The sequence below is a fragment of the Podarcis filfolensis genome, assembly GCF_964270895.1.
Source record: "Podarcis filfolensis genome assembly, chromosome: 11".
In the NCBI taxonomy this organism is placed as follows: domain Eukaryota; kingdom Metazoa; phylum Chordata; class Lepidosauria; order Squamata; family Lacertidae; genus Podarcis; species Podarcis filfolensis.
In genome coordinates this window covers 49096262-49123459 of record NC_139613.1, presented here as the reverse complement: position 1 = coordinate 49123459, position 27198 = coordinate 49096262, and the positions used below count along the sequence as shown (strand labels likewise).

At 41.5% G+C, this 27198-nt stretch overlaps 1 protein-coding gene across 2 annotated transcripts in view; it reads right to left on the bottom strand.

Moving 5' to 3' along the window:
• ADAMTS19 (ADAM metallopeptidase with thrombospondin type 1 motif 19) overlaps positions 1-27198 on the bottom strand; it is a 121256-nt gene that overhangs the window by 24612 nt on the left and 69446 nt on the right. For both annotated transcript variants that reach the window (XM_083576570.1, XM_083576569.1), the window contains exons 11-17: positions 25625-25726; positions 22852-22982; positions 19967-20139; positions 14817-14944; positions 13000-13120; positions 8746-8826; positions 1152-1309 (exon numbers count right to left, since the gene is read on the bottom strand). In XM_083576570.1, the coding sequence (XP_083432696.1) occupies positions 1152-1309; positions 8746-8826; positions 13000-13120; positions 14817-14944; positions 19967-20139; positions 22852-22982; positions 25625-25726 (894 nt within the window). The remainder of the gene's footprint in view (positions 1-1151; positions 1310-8745; positions 8827-12999; positions 13121-14816; positions 14945-19966; positions 20140-22851; positions 22983-25624; positions 25727-27198) is intronic.

Here is a 27198-nt window from a genome sequence, read left to right as displayed (position 1 = left end):
TCAGGAGAACTTTAGTCATAGTGATTCTATCTGCAATAGTCATTTTAAAACTGCAATAGTATAGCGTAAGTGTATTGTGCTAACTCCTGCCCCAAGGACTTAAAACTTCAAGTAAGCTTCTATTTTTAGAAATACATTTTTCATCATAAATTTGAATCACAGAATAATTTCGCTTCATGACTACACACTCTTTTTAGACCCAAATACTGGTCAATACTGTGTTGTTACAAGGAAAGCTACTTCCAGTTTAGCCAGTGATTATTACCATAACGAAAACTTCACTTTTCATTTTCTCAACCCCCTTTGCCTTGTTGCCATCCTATTCCAAGATTATAGGCACAAACATAGGGGGCGGGGGGGGGGGAGGACCTCACTTTCACTGAAAGGGAGAATAATTACTTGCAAAGATCAGCTCCCTCCAGCAAAATTTAAGGAAGAATTATTCAAGAGGAAATAGTTCTTTGCAAATGTGTTCTGCAAATTCTTTGACCACAACTAGATAGAAACAGCTTTTATCCACTGCCAGGGTTTGAGCATATCTGCAGTTGTGAAGGAAACGTTTTATAATCCATAATGTGTCCCTAAACGATCCAGCTGCTTTGTGCTAGCAATTTTGAATTGATATCAGCTTGTTTATTCTTCAGTTAATGGTCCAGGTTATGTAGAAATCCCCACACTGACTATAGATCCATATGTCTTTGACAAATCTCTCCATTTGAAGAGATTATTGCCATACTTAGCTGCAAAAAATGGTGAGTGTTTGCCTGCCAGGGGTGGAAGGGAATTTTGTTTGGTCTTCATTTTTAAGTAAACCAGCCTAATCTACATAATGATTCCCTGAATTTAACATTTCTCTGAATTTTGTGGTACTGTTCTCAGCTCAAAAATGTACTAAAATGTGTAAAAACTGAACACTTTAGCATTAAATTCATTTAGAAATGCATACACTGGGATACAACTGTCAAATACGAATTTTCATACAGATTTTAAAATGATCATCGCCATGGCAGATTAACTCAGAAACGGGATGGAACAGACTAATCAATGAATGCAAGTAAAATCCATATGGACCAGAAACAGACTTATACATCATTTCCTAGTACATTAGGATTTATTATAGCATAAAATAGTTTTAAAATGGTCATCCATACCAATAAATGCAAAGGTGATGTGGTTGGACCTTTGGCCGAGATTTTTTCCCACAGACCTCTCCTAACGTAATGAACAGTGGTACCAGCAATGTTGAATGTTCCAGAATGTTCTATCTTCCAGTCACTATTAATAGACTGTTTGCCGGCATCTCGGAGAGCTGTCGATAACATTGGGAAACAGTATAGAAGAAAATGGTTCATTTTCCAGTTGTTCTATGAGAATATTTTTTTTCTACGCTGGTTCAGTTACAAAGCTATTTATGAATAATAAGCATAATAAAGAAATCTCAGCAAGAAAACATTTTATCTGTTTCCCAGTTGGGATAAATGATAAAAGCCATATATTTAGATTTGTCTAAATTCTTTCCATATTTAGGACAGGGTTCAATAAAATAGTGAGTGGTTGAGATAAAGGGCTGCAGGATTTAGTTCATAATCATGCAATATGGATAGTACAAACTATACATTGTAGATTCATTTTTTGTGTTACATGAATGCACTAGAACATGGTATTTTAAAATTAATTACAACAGCAGCAGCTAAGAAGATGCAATAGAATCTCATTACTGCACTCTGTGAACTTCCTGTGCCAACGTAGCTGGATCTTAAAATGTGCTTTGAACACAAGCTATTGAGCAATAGAGCTTTGAAATTACTAACTTAAAAAAGATGTGGTGATAACAAGTAGCTTAGATGGCTTTGGGGGAGAAAACTTAAGAAGCATAAGGTTGGCTTATTTGTTCCAATCTATGATAAAACTCAGGGTTGTATTCTACTAAGCCATTAACATTAATGGACCCAAATTAGTCATGCCCATTAATTTCAGTGGGTCTACTTTGAGTAGTAGTTAGTTGGCTACAACCCACAGTTTCCTGCATTCACCTCATCCTGTGCCTCATTATCTTCTTACCACGATCAGGTCACAGAACTCCAACAGAAGCTACAATTAATACATCTCTCCATCAGGGGAAAGAGCTTTTTAGGCTAAACCAATCACAAACTTATTCTGTGCTGTGAGGCCTTTGCAAGCCCAGAGCTCCCAGATCTTCTTTCAATAGCCTGCCCCAAAGTATGCCCCACAGAAGGGCTCATGGTTATCTCTACAGCTGTGGTGGTCAACTGGGCCATCAGGATGGGAAAAGAAGGTGGAGCATGAAAGGGTCAATGGTGGTAGTGGTTGAACAGATCACACTGGATGACAGGTGGGGTGGACATAACGGCAGTAGTCCTTGTTCTCCTCTCAAGTCAGTTGTTTTCTGTCTTCCACGAGTAACATAATTTCCCTTCAATGCAACTCTCATAAGTTATAATAACTTTATCAAGCTGTCTTGATATCACAGCCACATGAAATTCCCTGGCTCGCAGTTCCAAGCCTGCCTCCCTTGGCTGTCCAATTCCTTCCTTGCTCTTTAGATTTTCCTTTTGTAAACTCTCCGACTTCTTTGTCTTTCCCCCTCAAGCTCTTTCCATTCCACTGACTCATCCATCAGTTTTCTGATTCTTAGTCCATGGCCTGCTCTGCTCATTTTGGCCAAGCACGGTGGCCCTTTGCTTCCCTAGCTCCTTGGACTTCAGCCTGCCCCACAAAGCTACTCCTGTCCCAAGGACATGTGTGAGGTATCAGTCCCAGGCAAACTGACAACTTTTTCTTCCTTCCCAGACGTTGAGCTGGAAACTGTCTGGAAACTTGGTTCCCTGAGCTGTTGGAATGTTTGTGAACACCATATACCAGCTCTGTCAAGTGGTGTTAGAAGGTTCACTTTCATAAATCCAACATTATATAGATTAGATAAATTCATAGTACGTGATTAATTCTTATTACTTTTCTATATTTTACTCTTTGTATTTGTCACAAGTCACCTTGAGATCTTTGTGGTATAAAGTGGCTGATAAAGAACAAAAATTGAATTTCTGGTAGCTTATCAACTAATTGCCAACAATTCAACATATCCTTCCCCAACTTCATCAGTATGGATCAGTATGGATCAGTTTGGATGTCAAACTAACAAAAACTATCAAGCAACAGGGGAGAAAGTTAACAATTAAATGCCTAGCAGTGGAAGAAATTCTTGGTCCAGCGCTGAAAGAATAACAATGTTGGCCCCGGGCAAACCTCCTTGGGGAGAAATTCTATAGAAAGGGGTTACTACTGAAAAGGTCCTCTCTCTTGTAGTAACAGGAGGGCCTCCAATGATGACCTAACAGGCAAGGCAGGTTCAAATGTAAAGTACAGGGGTCCCAAGCTATGTAAATATTTACAGAGCAAAACCAGCCCTTTGAATTGCACCTGGAAATGTATCAGAAGCAGCACACCCAGGCCAGAATAAGTGTTATATATTTGGATTACAGGATCCTTGTTATGAGTCTGGTTGATGAATTTTGCACTAGCTTTAATTTCCGGACAGTCTTCAAGAGCAGCCCCATGGGCAATGAACTGCAGTAATCTAACCTGAGTATTATTGGAGCATAGGAACAAAGCTGGTAGGTGTTCTGTGCCACAGAGGTCACGTTTGCATCAGAGTAATGTACCCAGAAGCAAAGGACAAGCAACAGGAAGTGATTATTATGAGATTGGGGATAGTTGTGCTCTGATGTTAGCCTCCCAGAGACAGGTGGATAGCTGCTGTCAGAAACAAAATCCTACACTTGGTGGAAGTTGTTCTGTCCCACTAGATATGTTGAAGAAAAAACTAGAACTATTAAACTTGTTCCATGGCCATTTCCACCCAAATATCTTGGATAAATAGCAATTATCCCAATTAGCATGGTCTGTTTTCCATCACCTTTGTGCTCAAAGCAGTACATCCAGCCTTCCGGCCATCAACATGATGAGCTTGATAAATAAGCTGCAGGATTTGAAAGCTCACAAAGCTCTTAAGAACCTTTTTGATCATGGCGCTCATTTGTATCTAAGTTGGTGTGGTTAGTACGTGTACAAATACCTCATCTATTCTTGCGAAGTGCTAAATGTTAGCACTTACATTTCTAGACATTTTTAACTGTGGCTTTTGCAAATAGACATTAATTTGATCTTTCCTGCCAGGAATAACTTTTTTTGGCCGACTCTTTCCTCTCCCAGGCCCAATCAATCCCCAAAAGCATTTAATGAGGTCAACTCAGATACACTTCAAGGAACTGAGGGATATGCAACTTTGTCATTGCTGATATATAATTCTTCAATTTCTCTCTCTCTCTCTCTGTAATGTGAATCTTGAATGCCTCAGGCCCCTTAATCAGATATGTGAAGTTTGACTTGATGGCTTGATGTCATCCTCTGGACAAGACTGCCCTAAACATTCTTTCTCACTGAAATTCCATGCTTGGCATTCGTGATGTGAAAGTGTCTTAACTGCTCAGTCCTTGCCCAAATCTCTTCATAAAGTTGTATGTTAACGTGAGTCATTCCTGGCAATCAACTGCCGTCCTATCCATATTTGTACTGTTTTGTTATGTTTCTATGGGAAACAATGGCAATAGCACCATCAACTGGCGGCAATACAACTACATTATCCAACAATCACGCATGCCACTAAGGCACAGTACAATGAATCCAAATAGCACAAAATTCCTAAAACATCCTTGCAGCATCCAGTAATGTTACAGTTCTAAGAGGTTTCTTTTTCTGATGTAATATCTTGACATTTTAAAGTCTTCTAACTAACCACTGAATAAAAGTAGATTATTCTCCACGCAATGGACAGACATCTTTGGTACAGGAGTACAGCAGCATGGTTGTTTCACGGCCATCTTGTTTCTGAACAATTACCAAATGAAGCCCCAAAGCACAAAATGCTGATATTTTAGGAAGTGTAGCTAGCCTATCAGACAGTTGCACCTTATGTGGGTATTTAGCTCCAAGGATTCCGTATATACACAAAAATCACATAGACCCAAACCCTTGAATTACCGTATTTTTTGCTCTATAAGATGCACCAGAAGGAAAATATTCTGAAGAAAAAAAATATTCTGAATCTCAGAAGCCAGCAAGAGGGATCGCTACGCAGTGAAAGCAGCAATCCCTCTTGCTGTTCTGGCTTCTGGGATAGCTGTGCAGCCTGCATTCGCTCCATAAGATGCACACACATTTCCCCTTACTTTTTAGGAGGGGAAAAGTGAGTCTTATAGAGCAAAAAATATGGTATACAGTGCCAAGTTCATTCCCTCACAGCAGACAAGCCAATACTATCTTGACATAAACAGTGTCCACATTCAAAGCCTTCACAATTTGTACAGGTGGGTCATATATGCAAATAGCTTCATTTCAGGGAAATGGGCAATGCAACTCAAAATCTTCCCGTGCCTTTCAGTTTGTAAATTGCATAACGAGGCCTGCTATAAGTATGCTCTGGTTTTGAAGGAGAAAAAGGGCATGTGCATTACATCCAAAAAGCTGTAAAGGGGACACCTCAGTTTTAAAACGGTCAAAGCAAATTCTTTTCAACTCCAGGGGGGAATATTTTTTTGGATGTGATCAAACCAAAGCAATCTACACACAGTTATGTGAAAGGTAAAATTCTAGCTGGTCTTGCATTCCATACTGGGACACTGTCACCAAGTCTAGCTAAGTTTGTTATTGGTATGAGCTTTTGTGTGCATGCACACTTCTTCAGATACCTGCATGCACATGAAAGCTCATACCAATAACAAACTTAGTTGGTCTCTAAGGTGCTACTGGAAGGATTTTTTAAATTTTGTTTTGACTACGGCAGACCAACACGGCTACCTACTTGTAACTAGAACCAAGTCTAGTGTCATCTCTTTGTACCTGCTTAGCTGATTTTATCCTGGAAGCTATCATCATGAAATTCAGCTGCATCAAGGCAAGCTCCCCCTACCTGGTGATCTTGAGATGTTTTGGACTTCAGTTTCCATCATTCCTGATTGCTGGCCATGGTTGTTGGGAGTTGCAGTCCAAAATATCTCAAAGGCCTCAAGCTTAGGAAGCTTGTTTAAAAACCTACCAACCTTTTCTAAGGTACTACCTTGTGGAGTGAAAATAAATAGAGACTTATGAGTTTAGAGTCACTGGCTGTGTGGACTAACTGCCTCTCAGTGGCGTCAGAGCCACTTGCCATTGGTGTGTGTCTCATATGTGGGCCAACTGCAAAAAAACTTTTTGTTTAGTAAGTCTCTACTAGTAAGTAGCAAAAGTACACAATTACAAAATAAAACCTATCAGTAAAAACAGCTACACATAAAGACTAGATAAAAATTACAGCATGAAAGCATCAGCTAACTAAAGTGCTGAAAACAGGTGAAAAATACATCTAAACAGGGGTTTTCTGTGCTGCTAGACTAGCAGAGGGATGACTAAATCTGCTCTGCCTGAGGAAGCTGTTGCAAAGCTTAGGAGCAGTCACCAAAAAGCTGCTTGTGGCAAGCACTGCTGCAGCGCTCTCTGCTCCGGACAAGCCATTGTCTATATCTTTCTGCTGCTTCGCTGCGCAACAATCCATTCTCTGAAGTTACAGATGCAACCACAGCTGGGAGAAGCAGAAAAGCAGCAGCCAAAGCGAGTGCCCCTCATTTATGGGGGTAATCTTGCTATTAATTTTAGAGGAATTAATTTGGAGGCAATTTGGAGACATTAATTCACCTGCATTCTGTGCAGCGGATGATCGGAACTGGCTTGCAGAAGGAAAAGTATGAAAGAATTGGTGTTGCATTTTTCAGGGACATCCTTTTGTCTTGTACTCAGGTTCCTGGACAAGTTCTTATCAATAGTTTTAACTGGACAGAGTGAGGGCTTCCATCCCTATAAAGCACACCCAGTCCAGAAAATTCTGTTGGCTGGCTAGTAGAGGAGCTCTCTTGAAAATCTTCAAACCTCAGGTTTATGTCACAATCTGATCTCCACTAATTTGGGGCTTTATGAACCAGCATTTTCAATTAAGCCCAGTTGGCAGCCAGCACTTCTCTTGTAACAGAGAAGTCACATATTCTTCATAACTACTGCAGGTCAACAGTCTGGCTGCGGCGTTCTGGACCAGCTCAAGTTTCGGAACACTTTTCAAGGCAAATCCCACAGACAGCACATAAGAGTAATCCATTCAAGATGTAACTAAGGTATATGTCATTATGACCAGATCTGACATTCCATGGATGCAGTTTATTTTATTTACAGCATTCCCGGGTCACCAAATAACCAAGGATTTTGAGGCGTTTTGTACAAGTTAAAAACAAGTTGTTAATGCAGCAACCTCAGGTATGTGAAAATGCTCTTGACCACTATTCCTACCTGGGCTTTTCAAGCTTGAAAAGAGGTCCAGGGTCACACCCAAACTGGATGTCCAAATCCTTAGAAATCCAGCCTCTAATTAGCATCAGTTCCTCTCTGTGTGTGTGTGTGTGTGTGTGAGAGAGAGAGAGAGAGAGAGAGAGAGAGAGAGAGAGCGTGCAAAATGGGCTAAATACAGGACTACACTCATTCAAATTTTTTATGTTAAAGAGAATATAATGTGCGCCCGTTTTTAATAATTCTAACTACCACAGAAAGTATCATTTTAATCCCGGTTATTAGACTTGCAAATTGATTCCGTGCATACTTATTTGCAAGAAAGCTCTGCTGGTTTCAAGGGGGCTTGTGCCTAAGTAATGATCCACAGATTTGTAGCTTTCGTGACTAAAAAAGGAGTAACTGCCTCGTATCACCTTTCAGTTTTCAGTCTACCGCTTTGGCAAAGTTAGATTCCTCTAAATAGTTCCACAAGGCATAAGCAAATATCAATTGAGCATGACAACCCTTAATACTCCTAAATCTGGCTATTTTCCAAAATGTGCTTTCAGTTGCTGTCAGTTGTACCTATCGCGTTAGCACTTACAACTAAACCTGAAGCTTGGACTCTTGACTGGCAATTTTTTCTCTTCCAAAATAGAATTGATCCTTTGATAGATTGTAAGAGACAGCAGGCCCCACGGAGTCTTCATTGTTTCCACATTTTACAAAAGCAATTCAGAACCCTTTGTTTATGGGGGGGGGGGAACCTATTGATTTTACACAGTTGTATGTTTTGATACTTGTATCAATTAATTTTTTTAAGATTATAGTTTTTTAATCAATTATTACAATTGTGAAACAAACTGATAACAGCCTGCAAACAACGACAACGACAACAACTAAGTAAGCTTGAGAACCACCGTTTAGGATGTGCAAGGGGGAAAAAATGCTGTTTTTATCTTTCGTACCTTGGATTTAATTTTTAAACATTTCTGTCTTCTGAAAATCTTTTACCTGCACTTTGTTCATTTGGATTTAATTTCTTTGATTTTGGGTTTTCAGTAAAGAAAATGGACATGCGAGAGGGAAGGTCTACCTCCTTGTGGACCACAATATGTTATTGTTCTAAAGTTCGCCGGGGGCTGACTGGGGCTAATAGGAGTCCAAAATCATCTGAAAGGCCACAGGTTCTCCATCCGGAAAGTAATTACTTGCCTAAAGCTATTTAGTGACCCCAGTGTGACATTTGAACTGGGGCGTATTCCACACTCACAGTTTCTGTTTTGAATCTACAAAGAATAATTTTTTAAAAAGGAATAAAGTTTTCCATCTTTTTTGTCAAGTACGTATTGCAATTACAAACAAAACACAACTCACCTAAGTAACTGTGAGCAGGTTTTTCTTCCACAACCTTGATTCTTCTTGCCCCTGCAGGTATCACCAATGCTTCCACATAACCTAATTACAAGATGAAATATTCCATGTGATGTTCGTAATCAACAAACACAAAAGATTTGTTTTAAAGAAATACAACAGTGTTCATGCCTGATTTCCTCTTCTTGTTTATGAAGTTTTAGAATCACATTTGCCTCTCATTCTGTCAGTGTCTCTAGACTGAACCTCTGGAACCTAAATATATATTTTTTTACTGTGTGCTTTGCACTGTTGTCTTCTTATTGAATCAGCCAATATTAATTTATTGAATCTCCCCTGAGTTGGATGGTTCCCAGGTCAAGCAGAGAAACTGAAGGGGTTGTCGCCGATGCTGACTCCATGGAGCCAAAAAACATAGGTGGGGGTGAAGACAGGGGGTAAGCGGGGAACCTTCACACTTCATGAAATATTTTCATGAATCTGCTTTTCTTTCTGGTCTGTGTCTGGAGCATCAATAACAGCCTGATCTGAAAAGATACCATAGGGACTGCAGGGCATTCAGCTCATATATTAGTCACAATGACAACAATCTGGTGGCCAGACATACAGTGGTACCTTGGTTCTCAAACTTAATCCGTTCTGGAAGTCCGTTCCAAAACCAAAGCGTTCCAAAACCAAGGCACACTTTCCCACAGAATGCACATAGGCAAACTCGGCCCACCAGATGTTTTGGGACAATTCCCATCATCCCTGACCACTGTAGTCCCAAAACATCTGGACGGCCGAGTTTGCCTATGCCTGCCATAGGAAGTAATGCAAAATGGATTAATCCGTTCCAGACTTTTAAGAACAACCCCTAAAACAGCAATTTAACATGAATTTTACTCTCTAATGGGACCACTGATCCATAAAATGAAAGCAATAAACAATGTACTGCAGTCACACAATCAATCAGTCAGTAGCTGAACTGGGTTCCACACAGTCACAAAAACAAAACAAAAGAGCAGCAAATACAAAAACACAAAATAAATAGCAAAAACAGACAGACCTCAGTGTAACACTCAAAACGGAGTGTGGCACTCAAAAAGGAGCACGTTTGGCTTCCCAAAAAAGTTTGCAAACTGGAACACTTACCTGTTTGCACTGTTTGGGTTCCAAGTTGTTTGAGTGCCAAGGCGTTTGGGAACCATGGTACCACTGTACTTCCAAGTAGGTGGAAGTGCCTGAGCAGTTAATACTATTTGTTGACTTCTGCCTTCTGGACTAGCCAGAAGGCCATCTTGGTGGTTCCATTGTTAACAGGCAGGTTGTAAGCAATGCTGAACAATCCCTTCTCGCACAATGCAAAGTTCATGAATACAGTAAATAAAATGGCTGTCGCCTGGTTCAGCCCAGTGTGTGTTTTTGTCCTTTCTCTGACACTGCCCCACTCTGGCAAAACCCTACCTCTTAGCTCATGCCTGTCATATGGACTTGGATTATGGCGGCGTGAAACTTTAATAGCTTGTTTCCACAAAAGTCCCAGAATGCTTGTATTTCCAGAGACCTCAATAATTAAAATTCCCTAATGGCTTTCTCCACACAGCTCGTGAAATAATATTCTTTCAACATATTATTCCCTTTCAACAATGTACATACACACTGTATAGTCTGAGGCCACCACAACCCACAAGTAAAACAAACAGTGACAACATAACATCATTGTTTGACATCTGTATCTTGTATCTCTCTCACCCACATTTGTTACTGTCTGCTGATAATATAGTGTACTTCTTATTACATTTCCCATTTCTGCTAAATATTTTTACCCTAAACTGCACATAGTATGTGTGTGTATTTATGTAAGATTCAGTAACAAGTAAGAGGGTTATGTCCTATGCCAGATATCATATTTTATTTCAATTAAACCATGTTTCCTGCAACTATAAATGGGTAGCATCCAAGAGACTCACAGATGATGTTCTCACCAATCTTATCCACAAATTTCATAATCTGCAGTGAGACTCATTCATAGATTCTAATTCCCTTCAGGATCAGGCCACACACATCTAATGTGTCAATGAGATTACATAATACCCATGTGCCTTTAATATCAAGAACATAAGAATATAAGAAGATCCCTGCTGGATCAAACCAACATTCCTACATGAACAGTTATGTTTCAGAAATAAACTTCCAGTGTTTACTTTTCCCCACCGTGGGGGCCAAGGAAATGGGACTCCCAGATTTCCTTCCAGACTCATCAGAAATGACTTGGCAAATTCTGAATAAAATTCTGAATAACCCTATCCAAAATAAACAAACATAAGGCATGTGTGTTATATGTCTATACAGTGATCTACAGTTGAATGAACACAAGAGAGTAAGGCATTCCTTCAAACATTTCTTTGGGCAGAAACCACAGCAATGACACTGATTCAATGAAAACAAATAGTGCTTTATCATTAAGACCACAGATAAGCACTGTGGTTGCAAACGTCCATAGAGTTATGCACGCATAATTCTTGAAGAAATGAATGGGATTTGTAACCGTGTAACTAGGCATGGGATTGTAGTCAGTGTTTTTACAGCCTTTTAAGTTGTTTCCATTGAGAAATATGCACCCGGCAAGCTATTTCTGAAACTCAGGGAAGGGGGAGAGCTTCATAAAAACTGGCTACTGTGTTAAAACGGAGAGAAAAAGCCCGAGTGTTCATACACAATCCCTTTTGCATTTGTAAAGTCAGATTATGGCAAACATGCTTAAAATCTGGGGTCTACATTAGAAGGCATTTCTGTGGTTTACGTTGGTTATTAAAACAGGAAAACATTTTTCTTTCAACAAGTACTCAGCCATGTAACTGGAAAGATTTAAACAGATTTCCTTATGGGTATTTATTTTTGCCAGTGTTTTATTGGTCAGTTTAAAATCTCTATAAATATAATTTCAATATCCAATCTCTCCAACTTTCTGTCTTCTGACTTAGACCTTCAGGGTAATTGGTGATTTTGCCTCCTTTTTCCTAGATTATCTCCATCCTAGGACACAACCGCACCTGAAGACTCAAAGCATGTCTTTAATTTTATTTTCTGAACCCTTGATTGATTTGGTATAGATTGTGATGTTTACTGCTTTTGAAACGTCTTGGCTTCTAATTCAGTTTTTTAAAAATAATTCAGTTATAATTCAGTTTTTTAAAAATACTTGCTGACTTGCTGACTTACTCTGAATATTGAAATCTAACAATTTTGAAGACGCCTAAATTAAAGCCCCACTAATGGTTCCCCCCTCCTGTTTCAGAAATATATGCTTACAGCTGATGCTTGGGCTAGATATGGGAAATAGTGAAATAATTAAACTTATCACTTGCATTTTGCACAGAAAAGAGGAAAAATTCTTGATTTCTGGAAGAAGTGGACTAATTTTGTAAATAATTATGATAGGATATTTGATACACCCTATTTTTTCATGCTCTAGGTGACATTATGCAGGACTTCCAAGGGCCCAAGTGTTATTCTGCCAGCCAGTGGCGTAGCGTGGGTTGTCAGCACCCGGGGCAAGGCAAGTAATTTGCGCCCCCTAACCCGTGGATTTTAGCGCTGCGAGTGCGAGCGCCCCCCCCAGATGTTGCGCCCGGTGCGGCCGGGCCCCCCTGCACCCCCCACGCTACGCCACTGCTGCCAGCAAACCTCCAACTACGCCAGCAGAATGTTACTTGTGCTGTATCCTGAGGCCCCCTCAGATGGCCTCACACTAAGCAAATGATTGCATCCCTAATGCAAAATTTAAAAATTCAAATTAAAAATCAGAATCTGGACGACTGTTTAGCTTCTCAGCTATTTCATTTGGGGGGGGGGAATCATGTTAAGTATAAATATTGAATTCAATATATATTGAATCTTTGGATATTTGCTCCCTTTTCTTTCCTTCATTTAATGTTTGAGCATTGGAGAACTGCTAATCCAGATAAATGTTTATGTTCAACTATGGTAAATAAACCCAGGTATCATGTATCAAAAAGTATGCAGTGGGGTTTACTAAATACTTGTTCCCATCTGTTCCTAATCACCCCCATCTCAGCAGTAATAAGTCTGAAACTGGGTATAAGGAAAGCGTTTTCTTGCCCTTATCTGCTTATCGTGAATGGAATGCTACCATTTAATCAACACAAAATATGAAAAGGTACTAATCGATTTATCTAATGCAGAGTGCTCATTACATTTACAAATTTCTGTAAAAAAGCATTAAATTTGAAAGGTTGGGTTGTTGTTTTTTACCTGCTCCCCGAGTGTGATTAAAATCTCCTTTAACAACTCTGCACGATTTCCCATCTCCGTTGCAGACGCCACAGTGGTCTTCCCACGCCAAAGATCCCAGGATGCCATCACACCCAAACTTCTGGAGGCGAAAAGGAAGCATCACAACATTTTCACGGAAGGCTTTGCTATGCCTCGCAATGTAGCTTGCAAGTATTAATATTACAATATAAGGAATTGACTCTGACGGCCAAAATAGACATGAAGTTAATGGTGTATCTGGTCTTACATGCTTGCCCATCCCCACTTTTTGTTAAAGAGCAGTTGAGAAGGACTGGGGTTGGGTGGGGGACTTCTTTGCTTTCTTCTTCTGGACTCCCCCCCCCCCGAATAAGTGCCCCAATCCATCTTGTATCCCTCTACAGCAGGGATGTCCAACAGGTTGATCGCGATCTACTGGTAGGTTCCCGTGAGGTTTTGGTAGATCGTGGGTCGATCTTTGGCTCCCTTTCCTCAGCATCATTGAAACTGACTCCTGCCTCCTTGCACCGGCCTCCATTTTGTTATCTGATCGGTGGAAGGGAAGACGGGGCTATCTCTCTGTGGCTGTTTTCATTCAAAGCGATATTATTGTGAGTGACTTTTCCCTTTTGACCCTTGCCTTTAACTCCCCCCCCCAACGGAACTTCCCTCCTAAGAAAGTATTTGTATAAAAACCGGGCTTTCTTCCTCCCTAAAAAAAGCTCAAGAACTTTGATGTGAACCCCCCAAAAACAGGGGTAGATCATTGCCAGATTTTTATTCTGAAAGTAGATCACTGTCTCTCTGGAGTTGGCTATCCCTGCTGTACAGGATAGCACAGTTGGTAGAGCATGAGACTCTTAATCTCAGGCCCATGGGTTTGAGCCCCACACTGGGCAAAGGATTCTGGCATTGCAGGGGGCTGGACTAGATGGCTCTTGTGGTCTCTTCCAGCTCTAAAATTCTATGATTTTTTGATTCCTAAGCAAAGAAAGGCAACAGTCATCCCTATCAGACTTTGGTTGCGTCCATAACTCTTCTTAAGCCAATGGGGAAGGGAAAGAGAGATTCATGTAAAATAAAAAAAATAATCCTAAAGCAAGCGATTAAAGGAACTGAAAACCCCCGATTGTTCAACAGTAAGAGATTAACACTGAAACCCTATACATTTTGCTCATAAGTAAGTTATGTTTTCAATGAAGCTTACTCCCAGGTAAGTGGGCATAGAATGGAAAGGACTCCTGGACAGTTAAGTCCAGTCAAAGGAGACTATGGGGTTGCGGCGCCCATCTCGCTTCAAGCTGAGGGAGCCAGAGTTTGTCCGCAGACAGCTTTCTGGGTCATGTGGCCAGCATTGACTAAACCACTTCTGGCACAACAGGAAACCAGAGCGCATGGAAATGCCATTTACCTTCCTGCCGCACCGGTACCTACTTAGCAACTTATAAGACTTTCAGAGGTCTTTTACTTTACCGAAGAATAAAAGCTCAGCAGAGATAATCCTTCATCATGCTGTTGAGGTGGTTGAAAGAGAAGTGGGCATAACAGGATGCTTCTCCCGTCAAGGTATGCAGATGAGGAACAAGTCCCCCATCACAAGGAGGGACTATAAATACTGATGTTAACTTTAGTTTTAGGAAGATGCAGAACCCATAGAGACCAGAAAGAATGCATATGGCAAGTACTAAATTGCTCCCACCACCCCCATCCCACAAAGGCAGACTAAAGTTTAAAAGCAGGATTCAGGGATCCAAATATTCAAGAAACACTGCACAATAAATAAGATATTAAAACTTGGCTTCTGAACGCTGATTTACCTGACATCTGCCATTCGCACATACATCCATTTCCTGATGACCGCATGGAGTTCCATCCATCACTTTCTCCGTTATTAGTATAGGCTGGTCTTTTCCATTTGGAGAGCAAAATAATGCACAAGGTTTTTCTGTTTGAGTAAGCGGAAACCAGGTAAGCATGACAAACCTCATTTCGTAGATACAAAATTCTGCTTGTACTCGTTGCAATACCAAGCTACATTTCTGCTATATTCCAGATGGGAATTATGGACACCTCTTCAGATGTTTTACATCAGAGTTAGGTCAACATGCAAGGAAGGCAGCAGCGGGGAGAAAGAATGCAAACTCCAACCCTACCATGATCACCATACTGGTCACCTCCACAAGTTTGAAGGCAAATATTGGAGTCTCCTGTACTTGTAGTTGTTCTCTATGGGTTTTAAAGGTAAAGGGACCCCTGACCATTAGGTCCAGTCGTGACCGACTCTGGGGTTGCGGCGCTCATCTCGCATTATTGGCCGAGGGACCCGGCATACAGCTTCCGGGTCATGTGGCTAACATGACTAAGCCGCTTCTGGCGAACCAGAGCAGCGCACGGAAACGCCGTTTACCTTCCCGCCGGAGCGGTACCTATTTATCTACTTGCACTGTGACGTACTTTCAAACTGCTAGGTGGGCAGGAGGAGGGATCAAGCAACGGGAGCTCACCCCGTCGCGGGGATTCGAACCGCCGACCTTCTGATTGGCAAGTCCTAGGCTCTGTGGTTTAACCCACAGCGCCACCCACGTCCCTTCTATGGGTTTTAGAACCCTGGAAAAACAGTACTTTGATCTCCAAGACATGGGCAGCAATGGAAAAGGACAGTTGGCATCCCACCTGAAGGATAGTTTTCATTGAAAGGGCTTTCCCTATTGGCTTTCCCCAATGGCTGAAGGAGGACAGCAACCTGGGCAAGGCAGAACTGGGTGGGCTTAGTGCTGTATGACTGAGCTTTCGCTGTCCTCCTCATCTGATGGAGGTTCAGCGCTGGCATTTCTTTGAAAGATGCCCCTTCATCGAAGCAATCCAGAGAAGAAAGGGGAGAGCAGGGGTTAGAGAGAACAGAGGAGGTGAAGGATCAGAGTGAATCAGGGGAAGGTGCCTAGAAGCCAGAGCAGGGTTTCCCAAACTTAAGTCTCCAGCTGTTTTTGGACTACAACTCCCATCAACCCTAGCTAGCAGGACCAGGGATCAGGAAAATGTAGTTCAAAAGCAGCTGGAGACCCAAGTTTAGGAAACACTCGGCTAGAAGATAGGCACAGGTAAAAGAAAAAGTGTATGAAAGAAGAGAGGGAAAAAACGTTTTCAAATAGGCCTGAAGAGAAGTAACAGCAGGAGCAAAAAGAAGCAAGCTAGCTGCTTATAATGGAGGCAGGAGCAGAACTGAATCGTGGCCACGCCTACTTCCCAAAGGGTTGTTTCCTGTCTTCCGCTAGTGGGAGGAGCCATCAACCCAGCCCACCAACCTTTCACTGGGAATGGGAAAATGGCAATGGAAGGGGCAGGACTACATCCTCTTCTCTATTGCGTGTTTACTTAACCCTGATGCAGAGCACCTGAAGAGGGTTCGAGACATGCAGTATTAAAACGAACGAGAGCTACACAAGATCGCAAACTCCCTCTCATTTTAGTAGGTTAAGCACAAAGTAAGCTCTCCTTCCAAGCAGACTTACTAATGAAGGGCATACACTAAAACCTTCCTTGGTCTCCTGCAAAGAGAATGGATGGGTTGAGACATAAAAAGAGAGTAATTTTCAGTGAGGGACTCTTCCCAAATGAAAACAAATCAAGGGTACCCTCTGCCGGAGATGCACAAATGTTGGCTTGGCTTCCAAGCCAGATATTATTTATGGTGGCTGAGGATACCTCAACAGTGTTCTCTGGAATTTGGGGAAAGGCAAGCATGCTCTCCAATAGCCTGCAGAAGGTAATAAAAGTTTATTTTGAGCAGCTGGTGTATCTTCTTCTCTCCAAACCTCAGCACAAATTAGAGAAGACCCTCTCGGTCCCTCAGTGCTCTTTCACGAGCAGAAGTTTGGGAGGAAAGGTCAACTCTTTAATTTGTGCTGCAGTTTGCTGAAATTAAGAAGCACTCATCTCTCCTTGCTGCTCAATAGAGAATCAAACCATTTTTATTTATTTTTTCACCTTCTGCAAACTGCAGAACAAGTGACAGCTTTGCAGAAGTGATTTGAGGGCTGCCGGAAGCCCTGCTCAGTGGGGACATGTCCCTGGCATGTGTTTAAAGCTTATTCGATTCACCTTAAATACAAAAGGATTAAAAGTTATTTTCTTGACCTCGTAACTAAAACTCTCTTTCCTAAACAACTACATTTGATACTCTGTCTGAATAATATTCGCCTCAAATAAAAAGAAGAAATCAGTTTCATCCACACATCCCTTTGGCCCTTCATTAAAGGGACAAAAGTGGTTGTTACTGTAATCCAGTGATCTTTTCTTCTCCAGGTGTGGGAACTCTGTCGGGGCATTTGTGTAGAATTGGCACACCCAAAAGAACTGACTGATGAGAGCCTAACCCATCTTTTGAAAATGCAGGAGGTATAAGTGAATGCCATTTATTCACAATCAGAGATGTATCAATAGGACACTATTTTCTGTTAAATCTCATAATAATTAATGGAATTTGCACAGCATAATCCATTGACCAAAAAAAGACTATATCAAAGCATGAATGCTGTCCTTCTGACTATTTGAGGCATTTGGGGTTCAAATCCTGCACTTTCTATGGGAGCAGTGTTTTTTTGTTTGCAGAGTCATACGCTGCTGACATTCATGAACTGTGTGAATTTCTGTTTCAAATCTTATCAGCCTCTTATCACTTGTTTCAGGTTATGATAGGACACTGTCCTAAACATTAAACACGGGGGGGGGGGGTAATTGAGCCTCATCAAATATAAAGAAGTTAGATAAAATCTGTAGGTGAAATCTACATTTCATTTAATAAACGGTTGGTTAATTCATAACATTGTGATATATCCTCAAATACTAGCATAGCTTAATATCACGAGTGTTATTCATCTTCAGGCTTTACATTAACAGAACAAAAACAGCTATTTTCTTCGTAGAAAAGGAATATGGTAATTTGAAGCCAATGCATCTGTAGAGTAGATAATGTTCACATTCCAAACAGGGTAGTATATAAAATATTTCTATTTTTTTAGACCATCAAGATAGGACCATTGGTTCCTTAAAAGTCAGAATTGTCTACAACAGGGCTCAGGAACCATCTGGCTGATGGGCCAGATCCTGATTTTCCTCACCTCCTACAGGCCACAGTGATAGATGGGCCTGTCAGTCCCCAGACTCCACTATGATGCCAGTTACCTGAACCTCAAAAGGAAAGAATGGGATGAACACATTAAGGATGCTCCTATTTATTCCTTTATTCTTTCGTGTCCCAGCTTGAATTTAGCTTGTAGATGCAAATGAACATTTTTTCCTTTGGAGTCTGTGTTGAGTTCAAGCCTTCCCCAACCTGATGTTCTCAATACAATTTGGACTACAGTTCCCCCTCCTGCCAGCTGCAGCCGATGGGACTTGTAGTCCAAAACTTACAGAAGGCACAAAGTTGGGGAATGCTACAATATACGAAGGATTTAGGTTTGGCAATAAAAGGTTAAATGTAGGTTTTTACACAGAAAAGAGGACACAGCAAGACAGCAAGGCAAACTTGGGTGCCTAGGTTTTTAAAAGCAGTAAAGCAATGAGCGCACGCAAGCCTCCTAAATTTAAAAAGGCAAGCCAGGAACCAGACAGCCTCCACACACACAAACACCCCCGACTCCAAACCTCGTGGCTGAGCTCTTCCCTGCGATGACTCCTGACTCAAAGAAAATGTGTGTGCAATGGTGGGGATCGCTGGCGCGGCTGCGTTTGAGCAGCAAGCCACACCCCCGTCGAGCTTCCCTATTGGGTGCCCAACTGGGGAGGGGCGTGGCGCCAGCCCTGGAGTTGAAGCATGACGCGGGAATCGTCTCCCGATCACAACCCCTCCCCTCCTGGGAGGAGGAAAGGCTAAGGCACAAAGTTGGGGAATGCTACAATATACGAAGGATTTAGGTTTGGCAATCCGTATGCTGGGTTTTAAAGAACATATTCCATGGCCAACTAAGATATACATTAGTTGCGGTTGCTTGCCAAAATACAGTGCAAGGTATGTAAAACATTTGAATGCTAAAAGCATTCTTCTTCCTTCTTCTCCTTTGAAAAAATCCACAGTCTTTCTTCTTATTTCTGTTGTGTACCCGGCCTGACAAGTATGAAGCTGGATTACACAGAGATAGACTCACAGTAGTATTATGTAAAATGAAATTATTACATTAAAAAAAGAAGAAGAAGACTTGAGTCGTCAGGTTGTTTTTTTGCTTACATTTACAGAGCAAAATATCCTCTTGAATTATATATATGGAAGCTTACAAAAGAACAATATGAGTGGACTCTCTGTGCCCTTACCACAGCAAAAAGACTGATACTGATGAATTGGGAAAATAAAAATGCAGCTCCCTTCTACAATTGGATTGAAGACTTATTCAAACTCGCAACGTATGAACATCTTGCATATAAACGCAGACTTGCCATGGGCAAATTCAATGATATTTGGAATCCATTCTTACAAATACTGTAATAGATTAAGATCTGGTGAAGTACAATAGCAACCTTCAGGTAGGTAGCTGTGTTGGTCTGATGCAGTAAATAAATAATAACAACAACAACAACAACAATAATATTTTTTAAAAAAAATATGAAGAAGTGTGCATGCACACGAAAGCTTATACCAGAACAAACTTGATTTGTCTATAAGGTGCTACTGGACAATTTTTTATATTTTTATTTTATTAGCAACCTTGTAAAATATACAGTTTTGGGTTTTTCCCCCTCCCCCCTTTATTTTCCTTTCCACATAGGTTCTGCTTCTCTTTTTCTTTCTCTCTCTTTTATTTATGTCTCACCATGTTCAGTGCACATTATGTACTTTTTGAACTTTCAGTAAAGATGTTTATTTATTTATTTTTAAAAAGGTTGTCGGTTTTTTTGCTAATGTGTGAATCACTTGCAGTAGCATAACACGTATCAGCACAATGCTAGCAGCAGAAATGTGAGATAGGCTTACCTTCGTCAATAACAGCCTGCCACTGGTGGATATGTTTCTGATATGATGCCCTTACACTGAAGACCTGACATTGCCAGTCCCTGAACGCAGGCACTCCAGGGGGACAAGAGGGATTCTCACATATTTTGTACTGTATTCTGGAACCGTGGCATTCCCCCGCTTCATGAGCTGGACTAGGAAAGACAAAACCAAAATAGTAAACTTGTTTGCAGGGTATATTTTGAGGACCTTATACAGAAGGAACAGATTGCTTTAAGGTACTCAAGGCAAAAGGGAAATCTAGACCAGGGGTCAGCAAACTGTTTCAGCAGGGGGCTGGTCCACTGTCCCCCAGACCTTGTGGGGGCCGGACTACATTTTGGGGGAATAATGAACAAATTCCTATGCCCCACAAATAACCCAGAGATGCATTTTAAATAAAAGCGCACATTCTATTCATGTAAAAACACCAGGCAGGCCCCACAAATAACCCAGATATGCCTTTTAAATAAAAGGGCACGTTCTACTCAGGTAAAAACATGCTGTTTCCGTGGGCCAGATTTAGAAAGCGACTGGGCCGGATCCAGCCCCCGTGCCTTAGTTTGCCTACCCATGATCTAGACCAGACTTTCTCAACCTGTGGGCCCCCAGATGTTGTGGAACTACAACTCCCATCTCCCCTAGCTAGCAAGGCCAGAGCTCAGGGATGATGGGAGTTGTATTCCAACAACATTTGGGGACCCACAGGTTGAGAACTGCTGATCTAGACGGTAACTAATGGCAGGCTTAAATGGCAACTGCCTCGAGGTCATCTTCTGCAGGAACGTTATTGCCCCAAACTAGAGCTGAGTGAAACCATTCAGAATAGGCAAGCCTTCCTCCTTCCGTCACAGATTATAAGAAAGAGAAGAGTGTTGCATTTGGAGTCGCTGCACATGCAGTGAAAGGGCTTGTGTGCAGAGAAGGGTAACGGATGATCAAAGGTCTGGAAACCAAGCCTTATGAGGAAAGGTTGAAGGAGCTGGGTATGTTTAGCTTGGAAAAAAGGAGACTGAGAAGAGATATGATAGATATCATTAAATATCTCAAAGAATATCTCAAATATCAGATGGAAGAGCAAACAAGCTTGTTTTCTCCTGCTCTGGATGGTAGGACTGAAACCAATGGCTTCAAGTTACAAAAAAGGAGATTCCGACTAAACATCAGGAAGAACTTTCAGACTGCAAGAGTTGTTTGGCAGTAGAATGGTCTCCCTTGGAAGGTTGTGGACTCTCCTTCCTTGGAGCTTAATACCAGAGGTTTGATGGCCATCTGTCATGGATGCTTTAGCTGAGATTCCTGCATTGCAGGGGTTTGGATGAGATGACTCTTGGGATCCCTTCCAACACTACAATTCTATGATTCTACGACAGTTTTCATAGATCATGGGGGGAATTCAATATTACATTCTTCTGATCATTCTGTCTGCACAAACTTTTCTGCTTACCAGATGGCTCCTAGTACATTTCCGAGCACAATTCAAGGTGTTGGTGCTGACCTTTAAAGCCCTAAATGGCCTCAGCCCAGTATACCTGAAGGAGCATCTCCACCCCCTTCATTCAGCCCAGACACTGAGGTCCAGCTCCGAGGGACTTCTGGCGGCTCCCTCACTGCGAGAAGTGAAGCTACAGGGAACAAGGTGAGGGACTTCTCGGTAGTGGTGCCCGCCCTGTGGAACGCCCTCCCATCAGATGTCAAGGAAATAAACAACTATCTGACTTTTAGAAGACATCTGAAGGCAGCCCCGTTTAGGGAAGTTTTTCATGTTTGATGTTTTATCACATTATTATTATTATTATTATTATTATTATTATTATTATTATTACAGTGGTACCTCGAGTTAAGAACTTAATTCATTCCGGAGGTCCGTTCTTAACCTGAAACTGTTCTTAACCTGAGACACCACTTTAGCTAATGGGGCCTCCCGCTGCCGCTGCGCAATTTCTGTTCTCATCCTGAAGCAAAGTTCTTAACCTGAGGAACTATTTCTGGGTTAGCAGAGTCTGTAACCTGAAGCGTCTGTAACCTGAAGCGTCTGTAACCCGAGGTACCACTGTATTATTATTATTCTGTTGGGAGCCAGCCAGAGTGACTGAGGAAACCCAGCCAGATGGGCGGGGTATAAATTATTATTATTATTATTATTATTATTATTATTATTATTATTATTATTAACCCCAGCTCTCCTCCCTCTGTGCAATGTTCTGGGGGTTCTTCTGACCCTCCAGAGCAGATTTGGGGGAGCTGCAGTGGCTGAAGGGGGAAAGCTCTGTTGCATGAACGGGATCCCCTACCCTGGCTTCCTCTTGGGTTGGTTGAATCTGGGCCACGGTTTCCACAGTGCATAGCCGGTTTATGGCTAATGTGTATACAAGCTCTGTGGTTACAGGCCTCTTATTTATACTCTGTTGTGAACAAGACACGGAATTACAATTGGAGAATCGCGGGGCTAGGGCTAAGTAGGCAGGATTTTGTTTCATTCATTAACCATGTAAATTAGTTCAGCCTAATTTGTGTTGGGGTCTGGGGGGGGGAACAAGGTGTCCCCCACCTCAATGTCCCCTGGGTGCAGCCCCTCGACCTCCAACGTTCACGCATTTAGCATGGATGTAAAAAGAGGACTTCTAGGAACATTCTGCTGAACACACTTAGAAGACTTGTAATTGCAAGCCCTGTGTTATGGTTTTCAATTGCTTATTATATCCTAACCCGGGATGGCTTGTGACGAAGGAGAGGCTAGAAAGAGTTTCGGCAAATAAAGAAGAATTGCCAATATGTAGTGCATCTGTGCGCAACCAGGTTGGCACAGCTATATTAGTAAATAATATTGCAAGGACAAAAAAAAAGCTGCAGCTGTTGTTATCTACCCTGAGCATCTACGCTGTCGGCTGCTGACTCCAGTGTTGCAGGTTCTGCTGCAAGTGGTCCATGCGCTCCATTCACCCTCCATGCGTCCAGCGAATGATGTCCTACTGGTACATTCTCCAGCCTTGCACCACTATTTAAAAAGTCAATTTTCAGATTAATTAATGTATGTATGTATGTATGTATGTATGTATGTATGTATGTGTGTGTGTGTATAGGGGACACATGAGCAATAATTCATTGCAATAATTCTGTTCAAACCATATGCCACATCGAAAGGGTAACCATTTTAGCTCTGATCCAGCACCTGTCGGTATATACATGCAAACAGCTCTCTGTATTCTCAGCTCACTACTTAGAAGGAAAACCAGAACCAAAAAGGAAATTGTCAGGTCCCACAATTGCTTCTCTGCCCATTTTGATGGGAGTGCAAGGCTAACATTGGAATACATAATGCACATCTCATTCCCCTTCTCCCTCAAACCTACTATTTGGATGAATCCTGTAACAATTCATGCCTATTGACAAAGCTATCATATTCCTAAAGTCTGGGCATTCGGTACTCGAAAGGACTTTCACATTTTCTTTTTGGAAGTCTCGTTTTCCCCCACTGGTGTAGAATGACTGTGCTTCCTGTTAATCAAGTAGTAATAGGACAATCGGAGTTGGGGGAGAAATTTCTACAGTTCACATTTTACTACAAACCAACTGAGTTTGCATTTCCCAAACCAATACGCAAACCAAAATACAGCTGTTTTTCAAATCCACACTGAATTTGTGTTAAAATTTATATTAAAGTTCTCCCCCAAAAAATATATGCATACAAAAGGTTCATAGTAGTGGGAAAGTCAACACAGAAATGTGTATGTTTGTGAAAATAATGTACAAAAATATTTTCCAGAAGCACAATCTAAATGAAGAAATGAAGCATTTTAGAAGGAGTTACATTCTATGTAGGTAAGGCTTAGCCTAACTTGACCTGGTTATCTTAGAATTTGAGGTCTATGTAATGCATTGTGGGGACATCATGGCTGCAAAATATATACCGTATTTTTCGCAGCAAGATGAAGGCTTCCCCTGCCCTGAAGAGGCTTCGCACGGCGAAGCCAGAAGCCAGAAGAGCAAGAGGGATCACTGTGCAGCTCTCCCTCTTGCTGTTCTGGCTCCTGGGATAGCTGTGCAGCCTGCATTCGCTCCATAAGACGCATACACATTTCCCCTTACTTTTTAGGAGGGAAAAAGTGCATCTTATAGAGCAAAAAATACGGTGTATATGGGAATGCCGTAACGCATGTAAACAGCTTGACTTGTGACTTGGACCCATCGTATGACAGGAACACACCTTCCTGTTGGCCTCTGGTGCTGCAAGGAAGGCTTCCTCTGCCATTGGGCCCTGTCAACTTGCCTAGCTACCTAATAGCAGCCATTTTAAGCCTCTGCGAGGAAACTGAGTTTGGGCAGAAACCAAGCATATTGCCCAGGAGTGGGGGTTACACTGACCCAAGTATGTATACTTAGCAATCGCAGTCACTCCAGCTTGGACAAGCACAGAGACAAAGCAGACACCTTACTTGCACTTGCTTCAATTTAAATCTATGTGCCTGCCTGACCTTTCGTTCCCACTGAAAATATATATGGATTTTCTTCACTTTATGACTGCACATAGTCAAAAGCATGCACAGCTTGTGCAAGACTCATGAATATTTCCCATTAAAGAGTTATTTTTATGCTACTGTTATAATAAACCAGGGCAATAATTCCGGACGAATAATACGGTGCTTTGGGAATTCTTAATAGGCACTTGAGATGCATTTGGTAACATAAGTTTTTAAACATCTTTGTATTAAAAAGACATACAAGTGCAAAATCCATCAGACAGATATGTTACGAGGATTTATAATATTCTGGGGTGAGGCTTTGGGAGTAGAAGCAACTTGACTGATTACAGTAATCCAGAAATAAGGGAGCCGGTTTGTCAGATAAATGTGACCAACAACTTTCCCACTGATTTTAATAGTTTTGGATTTCGCACAATACTATTTATTTCATTCAGTTGCATTTTCCTTCTGAAAAAGGGATCTCAGTTTCAAGTACTGGATGTGCTTCATAATGGAATGAGAAAATGAGGTGCCAGTTTTTATCCTGCAGCGTGACCATAAGGAAGTATTTTTATTCTATTATAAAATATAGTTGTATGAAATTGCCATGCATAATATACATGCAGAAGCACTTGAAATTGGGTCAGGAATACAGAAAGAGTAATACATTGCATGCACAGGGGGAAAAAGACAACCTATTTCTTACAGCCTAATAAATGTGTGATCCTAAAGTTCTCGTCTTACGCATTTCATCATGGGCCAAAAAATTACTGGGAAAGATACTAGAGTCCCATTGTATTTCAGTGATGGCTTCAATATTTAAATCAATCAATTTGTTAGAGAAAATGAAACTTAAAAACTTTTTAATCAACCAAAGGTCGACCCAATTAACTGGGCTTCAGATTATTTCAAGCCCCTTTCAAACCTGCCGTTGGTAAGTACTATTTAAACAGTCACTATCTATACAGAAACGAAATTCTCTTCAAAGATGATGCCCACTCTGCCATATGCACACGCCATTTAAAAGCAAAGAAAACATGCTTTTTTTTTTTTTTGCTTCAGAATCCAATTGGCGGGTTTTACACTCCAGAATTAAGGTCAAGAAAAAAACTGCAAAACAACCAACCAAACAGCCGATACACAAATGTGACTTCCTTAGAGTAAGATTGCAATGTACCTTTCCAGTATCACAATCAGTTCCATCCATTGGTGGGTCCAGCTTAGTTTTGCATTCCTTCTCCCCTTCCACCTTGCACCATAATCCAGTGCAAATAACATGCTGGGGAGGAAAACAGACAGTAAGAATGTAAAAGTTAGTATTTAAGTCCCGTTCCGTGCCCAATAAGCACAGGATGCCATTGCCCGGTGGTGCTGTGGCCCATAGATTGCAGCAAAATACTAGGCAAGGTTTTGCCCAGTATCCTCTCTGTGTGATGGGCTCATGGGGAAAAGCTTTTCCGTGAGCCCTTGCTGAAGAGGGGTAAAGGTAAAGGGACCCCAGAGAGTTAAGTCCAGTCGTGACTGACTCTGGGGTTGTGGTGCTCATCTTGCTTTATTGGCCGAGGGAGCCAGCGTACAGCTTCCGGGTGATGTGGCCAGCATGACTAAGCTGCTTCTGGCGAACCAGAGCAGCGCATGGAAACGCCGTTTACCTTCCCGCCGGAGCGGTACCTATTTATCTACTTGCACTTTGATGTGGTTTCGAACTGCTAGGTTGGCAGGAGCAGGGACTGAGCAACGAGAGCTCACCCTGTCGCAGGGATCCAAACCGCCAACCTTCTGAACGGCAAGCCCTAGGCTCTGTGGTTTAACCCACAGTGCCACCCGCGTCTTCTTCTTCTTCTTCTTCTTGGAATTTATATACTGCCCTATACCCAGGGGTCCCAGGGCAGTTCACAGAATAATGAATATAATGAGTCTGCCTGGGCAAAAGTGCTTTGTCTATTTCACGAGAAAGTGGCTGCTTTTAAAGGCAATAAACAGAATGTGATCGAACTCTGCCAAGATTGGATATAAATAAAAACTATGCTTTGGTCACAGAATAAAATCTGTTTCCAGTGCACTCAAGTCAAGGGTGCTGTAGATCACAATTCAAAACGAGGAAGGAATTCCCAACTAGCTCATGTAAATTTTAAAAATGCATTGGTTTCTCTTTCCATCTTCTGCCATCCTAATCCCACTCATGCCAAGGATTCAGGCATGGTTATGATAATTAGCTAGCATTCTGGCTCCTGGAAATACAAGCTAAGTCTTAAGAGCTAGAGATGGATGAGGTCCTCATGGATCACACTTAATTGGCTTGAACATGAGCCAAGCTTGTTGTTTAGTCGTGTTCGACTCTTCGTGACCCCATGGACCAAATCAGGAAATAGGTTGGCCTCATTCACTCTCCCTGACAAAAATCAACTGAAATCTATTTCTTCACTGATTTCAAACTTTGAGGTAGCTGCAGCCCAGAGAATGGCTGAAGGGCAAACTCTTGTGTGGGTTACTGTTTGCTCCCCAGATGTTTTTGAGGCCGGCCAGCCAGGAATATACTCACTGCTTCTGTATATCTTAAGTAATATATGCAGCTAGGTTTATATTCAGAGATAACTGCTAGAGATAATTGCTCTTTCTGTGTATTTTGATCCTTCTAGCTTTATCCTTCTGGCCTGAAGTTGCCTGTAAAATCAGCTGTGATATTGGATAAAACTCTTAATATATTTCCTCTACAATCTGACTCTGGGTCTTATCCAAAAACCAGGATTT